At 38.7% G+C, this 16,877-nt stretch overlaps 2 protein-coding genes across 2 annotated transcripts; both read right to left on the minus strand.

Moving 5' to 3' along the window:
* Positions 1-812: 812 nt before the first annotated feature.
* On the minus strand, positions 813-4,106 carry LOC122665224 (acid phosphatase 1). The gene is made up of 3 exons (XM_043861316.1): positions 3,574-4,106; positions 3,213-3,422; positions 813-1,113 (listed from the first exon to the last, which is right to left on the minus strand). Exons 1-3 carry the CDS (start codon positions 3,987-3,989, stop codon positions 936-938), a joined length of 804 nt encoding a protein of 267 aa, XP_043717251.1. The 5' UTR covers positions 3,990-4,106; the 3' UTR covers positions 813-935.
* Positions 4,107-6,834: 2,728 nt separating this feature from the next.
* LOC122665221 (phosphatidylglycerophosphate phosphatase PTPMT2-like) lies at positions 6,835-12,048 on the minus strand. Its single transcript, XM_043861312.1, has 6 exons — positions 11,748-12,048; positions 9,935-10,057; positions 8,916-9,009; positions 8,381-8,463; positions 8,198-8,287; positions 6,835-7,441 (listed from the first exon to the last, which is right to left on the minus strand). The coding sequence occupies exons 1-6, from the start codon at positions 11,955-11,957 to the stop codon at positions 7,049-7,051; spliced, it is 993 nt and encodes a 330-aa protein (XP_043717247.1). The 5' UTR covers positions 11,958-12,048; the 3' UTR covers positions 6,835-7,048.
* Positions 12,049-16,877: the final 4,829 nt, after the last annotated feature.

The following is a 16,877-nucleotide window of genomic DNA, read 5'->3' on the forward strand; positions in this document are numbered from 1 at the left end:
TAAGCATGTCTCAGAACTCTGATGGACTCTTAAACATTACTTGACTTCAATAAAGAATTATGATATTAGCCAGCCCAACTTACATGCTGGAATGTTGGATAAAAAGTTGGCAACCTACCACTGTATTATATCACTAAAAAAGGGTTTTCTCCACATTATAGGAAGGAAAGCTTCCTTTGTCAATGATTATCTCTGCCATAGGGAGGCTAAATGGCTAATGCGGTCAATGACAGTTGGCTCAACAGTTTCTTTTGCATCTATCACATCAGATTTTGATGATTCAATTCAATCATATTACCCAATTCAACCATATTACCCAGCTTAAAGACTCTTCTTCTTCTCCTTTTTAGTTTTCAATCTGACTTAAAGATTTTTTTGGGTGAATAAATTCTAAAAAATTTTCAGAATACTTACACATCTTTGGATCTTGTAAAGATTTTATACAAAATCTCACAAATCGAAAGCATTAAGCAAAATACCTTGTAAAGATCCTATATGAAGATCTTGCCAACCACAAAACCCTATAATGAAAAGATTTTGTGGTGCTCATGTGAGCTTGAACAACCCATTTGAAAGCTCTACAAGTTATATTGCTAGAATGGACCCAATTTGTAGACCTTGGTCAAGGGTTAATTTGCAAGTACTGATTTCATACCGGTAGCATCTGGTTACTTGTAAAGGTACTGAAATCACCCCTGAAAAAGAGAAAGTAAAGTTTTATAATCATGATTGTATAATCTCAACTCTTACCATATTTGGTAATTATATTAGAGAGAGAAAGAGAGAGAAAGTCAGAGTCGCTTTCTAATGTAAAATTACTTACACAATGATATGTTGGAGTTTATATGATTTACACTTGATAGGAGTCAGATAGCTGACTACAGTTATAAATGGGTTTTTGATAAAAATTGAAAAGTTTGCTTCTGTCATTCTTATCAGGGAATATAGTACATGGGATTTGGAAGCTTGAAGGAACGATTTGATATGGTGTAACCAAGTAAATCACTCCATTGGTCTCCAGAGTTCCCCAGAATTCTATATCCTTCTTTCACCATCTCGCTCCTCCTCTCTGACTTGTATAGAGTTGCGGTTTTTCCATGGTCCTCCAAGGCTCTGCAGAGGTAAGAAATGAAAAAGTATCACTTGAAATTATTGAATGCCTAGCATGGCACACTAGTAAATGACTTGAGAAATAAATAAAATGATGAACAGTGTCCAGAGTTCGAACCTCGAATATCTGAACATCTAGAATAAAAATGCCAGTCGATAACACAAAATGAATTTGCAATAAATCTTAGATCAATAATGTTGACAGCAACTAAAAATTGAAAACAATAGAATACAGTAACAATATATTGAATAGAAAGCACATTGCTAACGTCGAAACACAGCAAAGACCTAAGACAGTGAGGTTTTTCTTGTCACCTTGTTCCACACAACCAAATTGAAGGGAATCAAGTTTCCTTCGAGTCCCATAACAAAAAAATTTTATCAATCGTACCTGTAGATTAATTTAAAGATTGTAAAAGTTTTCCCCCTCTTCTTTTGGGTCTGGAGAGAAAATTAATCAGCAGCCTGTGCACCTGATGAAAGCACAAATAGCAGGGAGGGTCCCGGGTCTACAATATACCTTGCCAACTGAGCTAGCCAGGAACTTCACGACTGTAAATTCAAGTTTCTGGGGAGTTAGAAGAACTGAGATGTCAGGAGCTAATATCCCGTATGGCATTGAACCATGCACATAAGTTTCAAAGATGTGAAAATCCGAAATTATACGGCTTTGCCAGATAAGGCTCTAGATGAACTAATAATCCATGAGTTTCTCAATGTTCTCCTAGCTAGTACATGTGCCCTGTTCACAAATTACGGCGCTCTACATTTCGATTGTGTGCTTGTAATGGAGGAACAAGAGTTTAGGTGCCAATTTCTAAAATTAGTGAGATAATCAGTCTTGACTATTGACTTGGAGGAATCAAAGGCCAAACTATTTAACATATGATAATGGTGATTGTAGTCACAATCTTAGTACTGTATTAGAATCAAAGGCCAAAACCATTCACCATATGACAGTGGTGATTGTAAATTATACCCTGGATTTCATAGCATGAGCAGATCAAGTGTATGTTGATACAGTTGATGTAACATTTCTAGTAACTAATTTGGTTTTCATTTCACCAAGACAAAATCTTTTTAGGAGCTTAGAAGTACTTTGAAAGCAACAAAACTTTACAGTCATCAAATGTTACGAAAGAAGGAAATTATTGAAAAACAGTATTGTTCACCATGTTAAGTTGTCTCTGTGAGAGATCCCAATTGAGATATAAATTTGGGTTATTTATATACCAGTTACCATCTTGAGTTGTTAACAAGTACGAGTAACGAAACTAATCTTTCATATAAGGTCCTAAATGAGAGCCTTGGCATACATTGAGTGCATGGGTAAAGCCCTCTCTTTCTCTAGTATGCTGTAATCATCAGTCCTTTCATACTCTAACAATAAGCAAAGAACCCAAACTGCAGAATGATTCACACTTAAAATTCATACAAATTCCTGAACTATGGGAAGAAACCTGAGATCTTAAAGTAACAAAGCATAATTCACACATAAAATTCATACAAAATCCTGAACTATGACAAGAAACCTAAGATCTTAAAGTAACAAAGAATATAAGTCATCAACCACTAAATAGATAGGTAATACCAGACTAAAACCACTATTTGCAGCACAAATGCATGATATCTAGATCGTTGGTCTGATGGAACTTCCTTTTTAGCCCTTTATATTGAAGAAAAATATCAACCATAATCGAAGGATCTTTTGAGGAACCACCCCTCTGGTGTTATGGTCTCTAGCAGCCGATAGCTGAGACCTGGAATCAAATCTTGCCTCTTTTTTTTTCTTTTTTTTTTGGGGGGGGGGGGGGGGGGGGGGGGGAGAGAGAGAAAGGTTTTATGGATAGGCTATCAAATTAAAAAGAAAATGAAAGGATCTTATGATTCAACAAATGGAACCCTTGTCAAATTAACCATTAAGGGAGGAAAATCTTTGGATCTAAGCATCAACGGATACTAATCAGAGAAACTCAAAATCAATTATTAAGATCAATCATTCTACGCAACAATAAAAATAATTTTTGCCAATTGTTCGAACACATAATATTCTACTAGGAGGTGAGGGACCCGAACTTTCAATCAACAAGAAAAATCCATACCTCAATATAAGCTTGTCCCAATCCTGAAATCTTGCATTTCTTAAATTTTCAACAGTAACACTCCTCTGCTTTTCACTCCGCCCCGTCAACAAGAAGACCTTGAATCCCAACCCCAAAACGTCTTTATACAACTGCGAACTTGACTCTATGGCAGGAGCAGCAGCTTTTTCCACCCATTTATCAAACTCACGCCCATCAAAAACCTCTAAACTGCATTTCCATTGAAACCCATGTTAGAGAATCAGTTTCTTGCAAAACCCATCACCTCAATTAAACAAAAATTCACAGAAAGATCAATTAAACAGATTTCAGTTCAGACCAAAATCTAATCACAAACAAAGGTGAAAAAAAATGAACTCACCCGAACCCATGGTCGGTATAATACGGAAGATTTGAGAGCAGTGTCTCATCGATATCGAAAATCCAGGCATCCATCCCATCTCCAGTGAGCTGAAGACTCCTCGCGTAAGTACCCGCTTCTATGGAAACCCTCTCCAGATCAAAAGTGTAAGCTTTGCTTGTCATGTAATCCTTCACATAGTCAGCGCATTCGGGCGGGGTCGTCTTCCATGGGTTTAGGTTATTAGCCTCAACTGCAAACCTCCAGCTCGAACACTGTAACTGTAGCTCATCATAATCCAATCCTTTCAATTGAGTTTCATGGGTTTCAGGGTATTCGAGGATTAATGGTCTCGGAAGGTGAGAATCGAACTTCTCTTCCGCAAAAGCAATTGAAGAGAGACCCAATAAGAACAGAAAACCCAGAACACGATTCATGGTTAAAAGAAGAAATCTTAACGATTCAGGACAGCACAGATCAGAAGTAATGGAGGTATTGAACTGGGAAGAAGAAGAGAAACAGTAGGGTTTCAAGGTTGGTCTGTGTTAAGGCATTTGTTTCTTCATTTGAACAGTATTCGTAGAAGTAAAGAAAGTAGGGATGGTGACAGAAAACCAAAATTGATTTGCAAGAGAGCCGTGGAGGGAAAGAAGACAAACATTCGCGCCGGCCCCCAGGAAGGAAAGAAGACAAACATTCACGTCCAACGTCCAACGTCCAACGTCCACCGTCCACGTACGACGAGGGGACCCACTGCCCACCCACCTGGAAACCACTGGACCACCTGAAAACGGACGACGAGAGATAGAAAGGAATCATTCAATCAGTGAAGATAGGTTGACATCAGTAGGGCTCTTATGACCATTAGATCAGGGATAAACGTGTATTAGAGAGAAGGCCCCACTACTCTGTCTCAATCCGATGGTTAATGCTTATTTAGAGGTAGGGTCATGAAAATTGATGTGATCGGATATTCTGGGTAGACAAATCAGATACGATTTGGTGGGGCCAGGTTTCGAAGCAAGAACCCTGGCCCCAAGAATTAATTATGGAAACCCAACCTCTCAAGTGTTGTAGTTGTTGTGGCCACTAACCCACAAACAAAAAAAACGAATTATGTCCCCTATAAAAAAAGGCTTTTTCTGGAGGTTAGCTAGGGGGAGAGAAAAATATAAGAAAAGAAATTAAACTTGGGTTCCTCTCTCCCCGGAATATACTTAAAGTAAAAAGATTGTTAACGTGCTTCAATCAATATGGAAGTGGAAGAGACTTCTTGGGGAAAAGTATTCGGATCTCTTCCAGTCTAGGCAGGAGGTGGAGGATCCAGCCCACCAAAAAATTGGGGTGTTTGGGTCATTTCACAGGTGCCCCTTATAAAATGATCAAAACCCCCCTGTTTTTGCTGGGTTGCATCCTCCAACTCCCACCAGGGCTTGAGACAAGCTGAGACACTGCATCCATGGTGAAATCTCAAATCTTCTAAAACCTCTCTAATCAAGTTGGAGTAGGACTTCTGTGTCTATCTGTTATGTGCAATAGTCCCACATCGGTCCCATAAGGGATTGGATGTGGGCATATATAATATTGGGTTCCCTCCCCTTGTAGACCGGTTTATGAGGGTGAGTTCTTCCAATCGTAACATTGGTGCTTTCATTGACCCGTCCTTTGCGATTGGCTACTTGGGAGGGGCGACTTGGTGCCAGAGTGCGAGCCACTAGGAAAGGGCTACCTATCGCCGAAAAAGGGTCCTGGAGCAGAGTGGAGTCGCCTAGAAAGGGCTACCTGATCCGGAGTGGGCCGACGAGGACGTCGGCCGTTAAAGGGTGGGATAATGTTATGTGCAATAGTCCCACATCGGTCCCATAAGGGATTGGATGTGGGCATATATAATATTGGGTTCCCTCCCCTTGTAGACCGGTTTATGAGGGTGAGTTCTTCCAATCGTAACATTGGTGCTTTCATTGACCTGTCCTTTGCGGTTGGCTACTTGGGGGGGCGAATTGGTGCCAGAGTGCGAGCCACTAGGAAAGGGCTACCTGCCACCAGGAAAGGGCTACCTACTGTCAGAAAAGGGTCCTGGAGCAGAGTGGAACCGCCTAGAAAGGGCTACCTGATCCGGAGTGGGCCGACGAGGACGTCGGCCATTAAAGGGTGGGGTAATGTTATGTGCAATAGTCCTACATCGGTCCCATAAGGGATTGGATGTAGGCATATATAATATTGGGTTTTCTCCCCTTGTAGACCGATTTATGAGGGTGAGTTCTTCCAATCGTAACACTCTCTCTCGTCCTCTGCTAAAAAGACCTTGCTGCCCTCCCATATTAGATTCTATTTGCCACATCTTATTGATGGGCTCCACTGTGCCACTTGCTCAAGAACCCTCTCCCAATTTCCTTTTTACTACTTAATGTTAGAAGAGTACAGAAACACAAGGACGTTTGGTTTGTGAGAGGAAGATGGTGACACCCACATTTTCCCAAAGGATTTAGTGGTCGGGGATAGATTTTGTAAAAGTTAAAAACAAGAGAACAATGTGTAACAAAAAAAATTCCATTCTTTGCTATCCCCTGCTTTCCAAACAAGTCAATCTTTTTACTATTATGAGGGGAACTTGTGAGTTAATCCGTCACTTCATTCTACTTCCCTCATCTGTCAGGCATCAAAACGTAGCCCAACAACATCCATTCCTTCTAGCACACCACACAGAAGAACCTTCGAGTCTCTCAATGTTAAACACATCTCCACCCAGAAGTGTTTCTGCTTCTGGTGTAACTATCACAGCTTATGCTTGCAATTTTCCTTTTCTCCAATCAGAGCTTCGTATTATAGTAGCTACTTGCAAGAGAGAGAGAGAGAGAGAGAGAGAGAGAGAGAAAAGCATTAATGAAATGAATATTACTTTATGTACACATACAGAACATTATAACTTAGAGGTTGGGGGGAGAAAACGACCCACAACCTTCAGCCAGACTTTGGTTCCATCTTTTTGCTTGCTTTTACAAATACGAAAAAAGGACTCCTTTATTATTTGCTTTGCCTGTCTTCTTATATAACACCAACCTTTGGAAGGGGGGAGGAAAAAAAAATGGGCGAGAGATTCAAGCACGCCCTCACCTGGAAGCAGACCAATACACCCTGTGTTTTTTGCCAGGTGAAAGTGTGATCTGAATATTCTGACCGTTGATATGGATTTACCACGAGGCAAATTTCAGACCAAAACACAAGGTATCCTCTCATATGTAGACATACCGTCTTGTGTATGTCAATGCAGTAAATACCTTGTTTTGCCACTGGACAGACTTGGATTGGACCTGAATTTGACAGGTGAGTTTGAGGTTCACCTATACACAAAATTTCGGCCCCACCTAAACTGCTACATGACAGTTATTGCAGGGCGTGCTACTTTACTTCCAGGTGAGGGCATGCCGAGCTCCACTCCCAAAAGAAAAAAGACCAATAAAACCTCTGTACACCTTCACCAACACATCAGCACCTCTCAATAGACATGAATGTCTACACCAACCCCTCGCAACTTGTCGGCCTCCACAGAGCAGCTGCTCTCCCTGCTGAGCTTCTCACCTGATATTCTCTGTCGTGTGTGGCAGCGAAGCCACAGACATGAAAGCCTTGCCAGGACTCCTTGACCAGCAAACTGTACCCTATAGACCAGGCTCAGCTCTGCCCATACCTCATTGCCAACAATACTAGAGTCGCAGCTAGCATCATATCCATCAAGGTCAGCTTTGGTTACAACTACTACAGAGCCGTCATCAAAGGCTGCAAAGTCTTTGGTTGCGGCTGGGGAAGCTAATGCTTTCACAAATGGATTGTGCAAGAAGCTAGAGACACAGGCTCCCTTCACCCTGAGACGGTAGTACTCTTGGACAGCCTGCAACTCATCAACCAAATTATTAGAGCTAAGAACGTAGTAAATGCCATTTAATTGGAAACAATTGGGTTATCCAATCCTTTTATTACCATCTATAAACTATAAAGTTCAAAAGATGACCTAGCTCTGAAAATACAGAAGTGATTGTGCTGAACAATTTACTGTTATTTTCATACATTGTAACTAAGGCACATCTGTTGCTACATAAAATGAAACTACTTCATGTTGAGTCCCATAACATTTGTATGCATATGGTAATGCTTCAACAATTCATTCATCTGGCTCAAATTGGATTGTTTTTTGATAGGTGGCTCATATTGGCTTGAACCAAATGAAACCACCTCTACTATTATTCTTTTTTTCAATGGAAATGAGCCCATCCCCTTTAACAACATAGTCGCATGCTAAGGCGAACCATAGGGAAATCATTTCATTCCAGGCGGCAACCAAGCACATGCCTAAGATTGTGATCATTAATCAGACTCTTTGAAGATGCACCAGCATGTGTATTAACATGCATCATTGCAGCATGATAAAAAATAAATAAATAAATAAAACAGTAACAGTTTCACTAGATCCAGCATGATTGAGCAGACTCATTTCATAACCCACATGTGTATGTAAAATGAAGCATGTGCAAAACTAGCAACACTGTAATCATGCTGTGAGTATGATTTTAAGTTTATAGAAACCATAAACTGTTCAATTATATGCCAAGGGAAATTTGAGGTTGAAAATTTAGTAAAGCTATCATACCTCCCACTGTGAAGATGCCAAGAGCACCCTCGGTCTAATAGATCTCACATATTCATATGCAGCATCAGGTGTCATCTGCTTGTGCTGCACCTGCATACCCACCAGGAGAGTAAACACTTAATATTCTTGCAGAAAACCTCGATTATTTAACCATGAACAAAGACATCTGGGTTTAGCACAGACCAGATAACAAAGAACAATAGTTGTACTACGTCCCCGGCCTGCTTTACAGTGAACATATGTCGTTTTCCCAAAAGAAGCATTCTCTTCACAAAAGAACAAACAACTAAAATCAGAGGGCGCAGGTTTTATGGATGGGCCTGTCCATGGGTATCTATGGACAGCCCATGTAATAATTCCAAGATTGCATTTGATCAGGCTGGTTCATCCCCCAGCTGCTGATTAATGGTGAAAATAACACCATTCTCATGGAAGTTTCAGAGGTTAATTTGGAGAACAAAAAATAATAATAATTGGAGATAAAGTTGAAGTGAAATGATGCAAGGTTGAAAGCCAAACAAGGAAAGGGCATAAAGAACTGGGTCAGGGTAGAGGACTCCTGGTTTAACTAACGATATGCTCCTCCATAGTGTGGAATGGCAGCAAAGGATGTGTTTATGTTGCCACAAATAGTTGGCATAAATTGACATGTATAGGAAGACGAGAAACGAAAGAATATAAATGATGGGGAAAAAAAAAGAGTAAATAAAAGACTTACTGTGTATGAAGTCTACAGCTTGGCATATATCTCCAAACGATGGAGCAAAAAGGTAATCTCTAGTAGGAATTACCAGATGTTCAATTCCACGAGCCTACAATAATTTTATTGAGAAAATGGATGAATAAAATGGCCATAATAGCAGCTGGCACTAAAAATAGGGATCAAAGAAACGATAAAATAATCCATAACGAATGGTGCATGTGTATTATGAAGACCATAAATCTTAGACAAGTTTCATCCATCCACTAAGGTGAGCATTAAAAAAACTTCTCTCTAATAAGAACTCATTTCAACAAACTGAAATCACTATAGTCACCGGACAGGTGAAACAAAGCAGAACAGCATCTAGAAGGGTTATCCACGTAAGTATGTATGAATCTAAATTTTGCAGGGCATAGTACCTAATTAAAGAAGGTAGGAAAACCCATGGCTATCCACCAACTTAAAGGTTGGGAGACTGAGGACTCAGCACATGCATAATAGATGATATAATGGAGCAGAATAAATAATACAAAAAGAATTCCCACCAAGCATATTAAAATGCAGTGAGCCAAAAACATAAGCTAAAAAAGCTAATCAAGCAGGACAGAACTTTGGACTATCATCAAAGATGGTATAAAAAAAAATAAAAATAAAAATGGTGACATGGTAAATTAAATTTTGTATTCGCTAACATATAAATTGCTAATGCCCCAGGTCAAGTCCAAATGAAGCACCTACTTCATTTAGGTTAACCACAAAATAATCAGGAAAAGATGGTTTCAAATAGAATTTAATTGAGAAATAGGGTCTGTGTAAACACACCATTTAGTCAGGATAAGGCTTAGTTGAGTTGTAGTAAAGTTATGACAGAATGACTTTACAAAATTTAAGAAACCTCAAGAAGAGTTCTTTTTTAAGAAGAAAGCAGTACACATCATGCTCAAAAGTAGGTAGAACTAGTAGAATAAAAACTGGGAACAGAGAAAACTGCACCTCAGATGAAATAACATAAAATACCAAAAAGAAATACTCACACGATACAGTGAAGTGGGAACCAATGTCTCATACGGCTCGTTTAGCGTGATCACTCCACAAACACCAAGTTGTTGAAGGCGGGGAACATCCGTAGGAAATGGAACAGCCCCTAGCAATATAAACTGATAAATGATTTATTAGCAAACAATAGGAAAGGATGGTTTTACAACGTTGATATTTCTTAACACACACAATGCATGATTTACATGTTACTAACACCAGAAATAATGAAGAGCTTAAGACAAGGTTTTAAGTATCCTACCGTATCTGCAGATAGATACAAACCGATATGTACCATATCTTTAAGGTACCGATACAATACTTAAAAAAAAAGGATCGACTGTATTGGGTTGAAACTGACCCAATATGGTCGATACATGGCAGATACCTATCAACATGCTCGATACATCACTTATAAATTACAGAACACGATCCATGACTGCAAAACACTTAACGAGAGCTCCTATAAGGCATTCTAATTTTTTTGACAAAATCAACTTGGTTCTTTGCTTCTACAGGCAAAAGCAGCTCTAGTAGTGTTGATTTCATCATTATTTGGGGATTACATAACCTAAAATCAGGGATCAAAATGAGATTTTTGCAAGAACATTTATTTATCAAAACTCTGAATTAATAGTTCAAATTTTGCAACCTAAATGATTACATCAACTCTTTTTCTTTCTTCTTTTTTTTTTGGCAATCTTGTGTGCATCTAAACCCTAAATCTTCCCCAAACTGAAAAAGACATCTTTTTTGGTGTTAGTAACATGTAAGAAACTCATCCTTTATACATAATCAATTGAATGCATTTGTCGTGTCGTATTTTTTTTCCTTTTTAGACATAATATTTATATAATTATTTATAATGTTTGATGCTTCAAAACTGTATTTTTCATGTATCCTAAGCATTTCCATACGTTTCTTGACCATTTACATGCGTATCTTGAACGTATCTCACATCTCTTCGATACGATCTGATACATCTTTTAAAATAACCCTTCCAATAAGATACCCGATACCGATACTTTAATCCTTGGCTTCAGATACTTAAACCCACAAAAACAGTAACCTACGCTACAAAATGCTTGAATTTTTAAAAAATGGAAAAGCAAATACAAAAGCAGATCCTTTCATGTGAAACCACTAAAAAATGCTTGTGAGAAATGGATGACTGTTAAGAAGTTTAGCCACATCAAATGGGAAAATCGCAGACTCTAATTAATGATTGAATGCTAGCAGAGTGAAGCCAAAAATTCATTATTCACATTTAAACTCCTCACTATACTTATTGGTAAAGTTTGTTTTATCCTTTCAATTTTCAGGTTTGCATCATACAGAGGCCAAACTTGAATCAAGCCAATAAAACCTCATGTTGATCCTTCTGCATAGATAGTAACATTACTAGCATTAGGTCATAAGCATATTGAGCAGATACGACCAATTACTTCTAATGTCTTCTCTAAATTTACAAGAACCATCATCTGGTATTAGATCCCTTAATTGATTACCCTCACTCCTTTACTCATGGTTTTGAACTATCAATATGCTTATACTTTTCCCCACCCACAAGCGCTCTTCATTTCTCTTTCTTTTGGATGAAAGGGTTATAAAGTTATCATTTTCTTCGCAAATCGACTACAATTGTGTAGGCCCTAAGGAGAAAAATATAACTGATAGTTTCAGGATACAGTGATGCACAGATAATATCCTTAGCACAAGAAACAACACAGGGACAGAGAGAGAAGCAAGGAGCGAAGGACGTAGAGTCTAGTAAACAGACAAAGGGAAAAATGACATGCATGCATCATGTACCTCATCAACCCCATCCCACCAACGAAACTCCGACTGAATCTTGTTCCGGACAACATTATACAGCAGAGTTGGGTAGAACAGAACACGAGCTCCTACACCAATCAAAGACCTTTTCGCATCCGAAACAGCAATTCCGCTATGGGAAACATCAGCAACCGACTCTTTCTCTCTACTTTCCAGGTCCCCTTTCTTCAATTCCTCAATATACATGCTTCCAATCCAATTCCACCAACGACGTTTAAACTTAGATTTCCCCGAAACCAAAAATTATCCCTACCACAGCCACGAATTGCAAGTCATAAAAAATAATTTCTCCTTGAACAGAAAAAAATTAACTTTGACATCTTTAATTTCAAAAAATATGTACAAAGAAAACTCACAATTCCCAGAAGCCAATTCTTCTTCCCTTCAATGTCAGCTTCTCTTCTGCACCAAAAAGCTTCAGAATTCCTATCTCCCCCAACCTCCAAAACAAACCAAATCAACACGGAATCAACGAATGAAGCCTAAAGTTTCGACAAGAGATCAAATTCTGATTCACCAAGAGAGATCGAAGCAAAAACAGAACATATTCTTCGCCAGATTGCACCAGATCTAACCTAGATCGAAACGAACAAAAAAAAAAAAAGATTCACTCTTTAACAAGCGATGCCTTATCCGTCCCCCTATCGATCGAATCGAACCTCAAAAAGCTTCAAAAGATAATAAAAAAAACCCCAGATTCTTCAGGTTCACTCTTTAGTCTTTACCGTCCTCTCTCTTCTGCAACAAACTCTGAAAATCGAAATATCGCTCCACAACAAGCAACAACAACCACGCTCCACACACTTCTTCTTCTTCTCTCTCTCTCGATCGGGAAAGATTAAAAATGATAAAATAGAGACAAACGGAAACGGAAACGGAAACGGAAAGGGCAACGAGATCATATGAAGCTGAAAATGCAAAAACGCCATTCATTAACTTCTAGTGAAGTTACTTTATTGTCCCTGCTCTACCGCCATTGGGTCCCACATTACAGTGTTGAAATCCAATGGTATTCTGAGCTATTAAGCATTTTACGTCAAAGTAGAATCTCGTTCACCTTCTGATACCAATCTGATGGTTGTGAATTATGAAGTAGCATCACTAAATGCGGATCCTAAAAGATCGGTTACTTCTGGAGATAATCTTCAGAGAATCTAAGTTTTGTCCGGAGGGTTAATACCGTTCGCCAGGGACCATTTCAATTAATAACGTCATGTGGGCCCTAAGCTAACATCAACGTCATTTTAGGGAGCTCGATTTGGTATATCATTACCAACCAATTTCGCTTGTCTGATCTCAAGACCTAAAAGGTTATCTGAAACCAATGGTTGATACACTAGCGTAACAAATTAACTTGGTAGGTGGTGACGTACGGATTTTCTCTGTTAATGGAATGTGGCTTGACTCAAATCGCACCTTTTCTAGATTCCTCAAAGGGAACATTATATGAAAGTTGAGAAAAAAAACCCTTTCTTAAGAGCCACAACAAATTTATGGTAAAAATCTGTGTCATTTAATAATTTTTTTGGGGGGAGAATTCTCAGAGCAAAAAGTATAAAAGAGTACACCAATGAGAAGAGATAAAATGGTATCATACATTGAAGGGTAGTGGGGTCATTTCATTTAAGGAGGAGAGAGATAGACACAGAGGTGTGCTAGCGTACTCTACACTAGCTACTCAGAGAATGTTATTAATAGATTTTAGGCCAAATGTTCTCTGTGCTGGGGGCGTCGGTTGCGCCCAGACACATGGGGGTGGGCGAAGGACCACCCTGCCCCTCTCAATGGCAGGCTCATGTGTCTGGGCGTAGGCTGCACTGCAGCATAGAGAACATCTGCCCTAGATTTTAATTAGAGTGGGAAAAACCTGAGTGGATGCAGATGGAAGAAAGTCATTGTTTCTAGATGCTATTTGTCAATTTATGTGATTCTATTCTCTATAATCCCCACTTTATGAAATGAATTCTCTAGCTTCTTTTTTTTTTGGTAGAACTCTAGCTTAGACTATCTCTAGCAAATACTCCATTAGATCCATGGAAAAATACATAGATTAGAAGAAAAAAAATCTTATTGTAATCAAGGTTTGTGAAAAAGTAATTATAGTATATATATATTTTTTGCTTTTTAGTATAGCGTACTTGTTCTTTCAATGTCGGGTAATATCATTTTATTTTATATGTGTATTTGAAAAGCGTGGAAGGCAACAATAGAATAAAATAATGAGAAGTGGCTTTCAAATTATTTTGAAGACTTTTGCGAATAAGACAAAATGACAAATTAAAAGAAGGTTATAACTTCTCGGTTCATCACTTTAGTTAAAATAAGAAACATAAAAAAAATAAACCTATAAACCTTTGAAAGACCTCTTATTATCTTGGACGCATTTGGATAGACCAGATATTTTTCCAAGCTGGATTGGATAGGTGAAGCTTGAGTGAGAGAGAGCCTTTTAGCCAAATAATAAGTTAATCCTACCGTATAAGGAAACATTATTTGTCTTTTCATAAATAAAAAAAAACATTATTTATGAAGTGCCAAATTAATTTGTGAGAAATATCTTGAGTGCTCAAGGGAATGTAAACAATCCACTCCAACTTTGTAGGGTTGAAGATCTTAGAACCTCAACATTCCACCACCCAAGTAAGAGATTGGGTCTGAAACCAGGGAGGCATTCAACACAATAAGTTCAGGGGAGTGTATGAAAAAAGGCTGAAGGTTCTCTGAGCAAGCAAGGTACAGTGCACCTATCACATTCTTTTTTTATATCATTGTTTCTCTCTCTTCAAAATAATTAATATAATATTGAATGTGAGAAGGTGCAGTGTACGTCTTAGGCTCAGAGAGCCTTTTTCCAATAAAAAAATCACCATTTTTTTAGGAACCATGGTCTCACTAGATAGTAAAAGAGGAGCCCAAACAAATTTGCCATTGTGACATTTGAGAAGTAGATCTTACTTCTTCCTGTTAATAAGAGCTTCATAGTTCACGGATTGAACACATTTTGATTCCAAGCTAAGCTTGAGCATAATTTGCTTGAGATAACACCGTTCATGTCAAGTTCAATGGTCAATTGACCTTCTATTCCTTTAAGACCTTTGATCTCGACATGAGCAAGGCTTAGAGAAGAATCATATAAAGTTCAAATGCTATGATCCAACAGAAAAGCTACAATGATTTTGAGATCGCTTAGCATGGGTGATGTTGTCGTTGAAATCTAAATGGATGACTTGTCATTGGGAGACCTGCATACCTTAAACTAGGGAGTGAACACAAGAGATGGACAGAGTTGGACTCCGCGAGGGACTCTCCAATGCTTGAATCAGAACCCAGACAACAAGATAAGAGTTTGGGATGATAAGAGAGCAGTAGTGAATGAAATAATTCCATATGTTGTCTAGAGCGTTTACCTCAAGCTTCACCTTCCTACATATAGGAGAAATGGTGAAGGAACCTTCCTATATATATGAGAAATGGTGAAGGAATCTGACTTCTTAGCATGGCGGAGGAGTGTCTAGACTTGTCTACTTGAGGGTGGTGCACTCAAACCTTTCTATGTGAAGGTGGTGCATCCTGTCATCTTTGGCACACTGCAACGTTGACTAAGTGAATCTAATCTATATAATAGTAGTTCGAATACATCGTTCTAGCCTTGCCTCGTGTCAACTTGCCATAAATGGGTTGATTTTAGGTATTTTCATGTGAAAGCTTATACATTAAAGGAAAAGGGAATGAATTTGACTTCTTAGCTTGGCAGTGGAGTGTCTAGACCTGTCCACTTGAGGACGGTGCACTCAAACCTTTCTGCGTGAAGGTGGTGCGTCCTGTCATCTTTGGCACACTGCAACATTGATTTGTGAATCTAATCTACATAATTGTAGTTGAGTACATCGTTCTAGCCTTGCCTCGTGTCAACTTGCCATAAATGGGTTGATTTTACGTATTTTCACGTGAAAGCGTATACATTAAAGGAAAAATGGAATGAATCTGACTTCTTAGCATGGCAGTCGAGTGTCTAGACCTGTCCACTTGAAGACGGTGCACTCAAACCTTTCTGCGTGAAGGTGGTGCGTCCTGTCATCTTTAGCACACTGCAACATTGATTTAGTGAATCTAATCTATATAATAGTAGTTGAGTACATCGTTCTAGCCTTGCCTCGTGTCAACTTGCCATAAGTGGGTTGATTTTAGGTATTTTCACGTGAAAGCTTATACATTAAAGGAAAAAGGGAATGAATCTGACTTCTTAGCATGGCGGTGGAGTGTCTAGACCTGTCTACTTGACGACGGTGCACTCAAACCTTTCTGCGTGAAGGTGGTGCGTCCTGTCATCTTTGGCACACTGCAACATTGATTTAGGGAATCTAATCTATATAATAGTAGTTGAGTACATCGTTCTAGCCTTGCCTCGTGCCAACTTGCCATATGTGGGTTGATTTTAGGTATATCACATGAAAGCTTATATATTAAAGGAAAATAGGGAAGGCTTAGGGGACAGTTGCTTTACAAGACTGATTTATATAACAAAAAAGGGTTTTAGTTGCGATGGGAATTTTTATACATGTTATTGTGGTAGTTCAAAAGGGTTGCATGTGTGTGCCATCTCGTCCTCTCTTTAATGGTGAATGTTTCTGCCTAACACTTCGCTTTTTTTGGTTGGGCATTAAGAAATCTAAGAGGGTCCCTTGTGCCTATGAACTGTTTGAAACAATGGATTAACCAATCATTTTGGGATAAAGAAAGCAAGTCAATGGTCAGTAAAGGAAGAGGAGATCAGTAAAGGAGGAGGAGACAAGTTTATGGGGAATTGCTGGGGAATTGCTATCCCAACGCTCACATTGGATTATGAAGATGATAATCCCAGCCATGCAAGCATTGCGGCAGGTCTCGGATTCCAATTCGAAGGTTTTTTCCTGCAACCTATTTTGATATCAATCATGAATACTTTTTTATCTTTATTTTTGGCTATCAAATTAATGAAACTTAACTCTTATAGCAAGAACAATAGGTCTTTTGAATAAAATAAAAAAAAACCTCTAAAAAATCCCAAATTTTTAGAAATCTTGATTCTTCTTCTTAATTTTACTTTATAGAGTTTCAGTCAATTCT

The sequence above is a fragment of the Telopea speciosissima genome, chromosome 6 (assembly GCF_018873765.1).
Source record: "Telopea speciosissima isolate NSW1024214 ecotype Mountain lineage chromosome 6, Tspe_v1, whole genome shotgun sequence".
Lineage (NCBI taxonomy): Eukaryota > Viridiplantae > Streptophyta > Magnoliopsida > Proteales > Proteaceae > Telopea > Telopea speciosissima.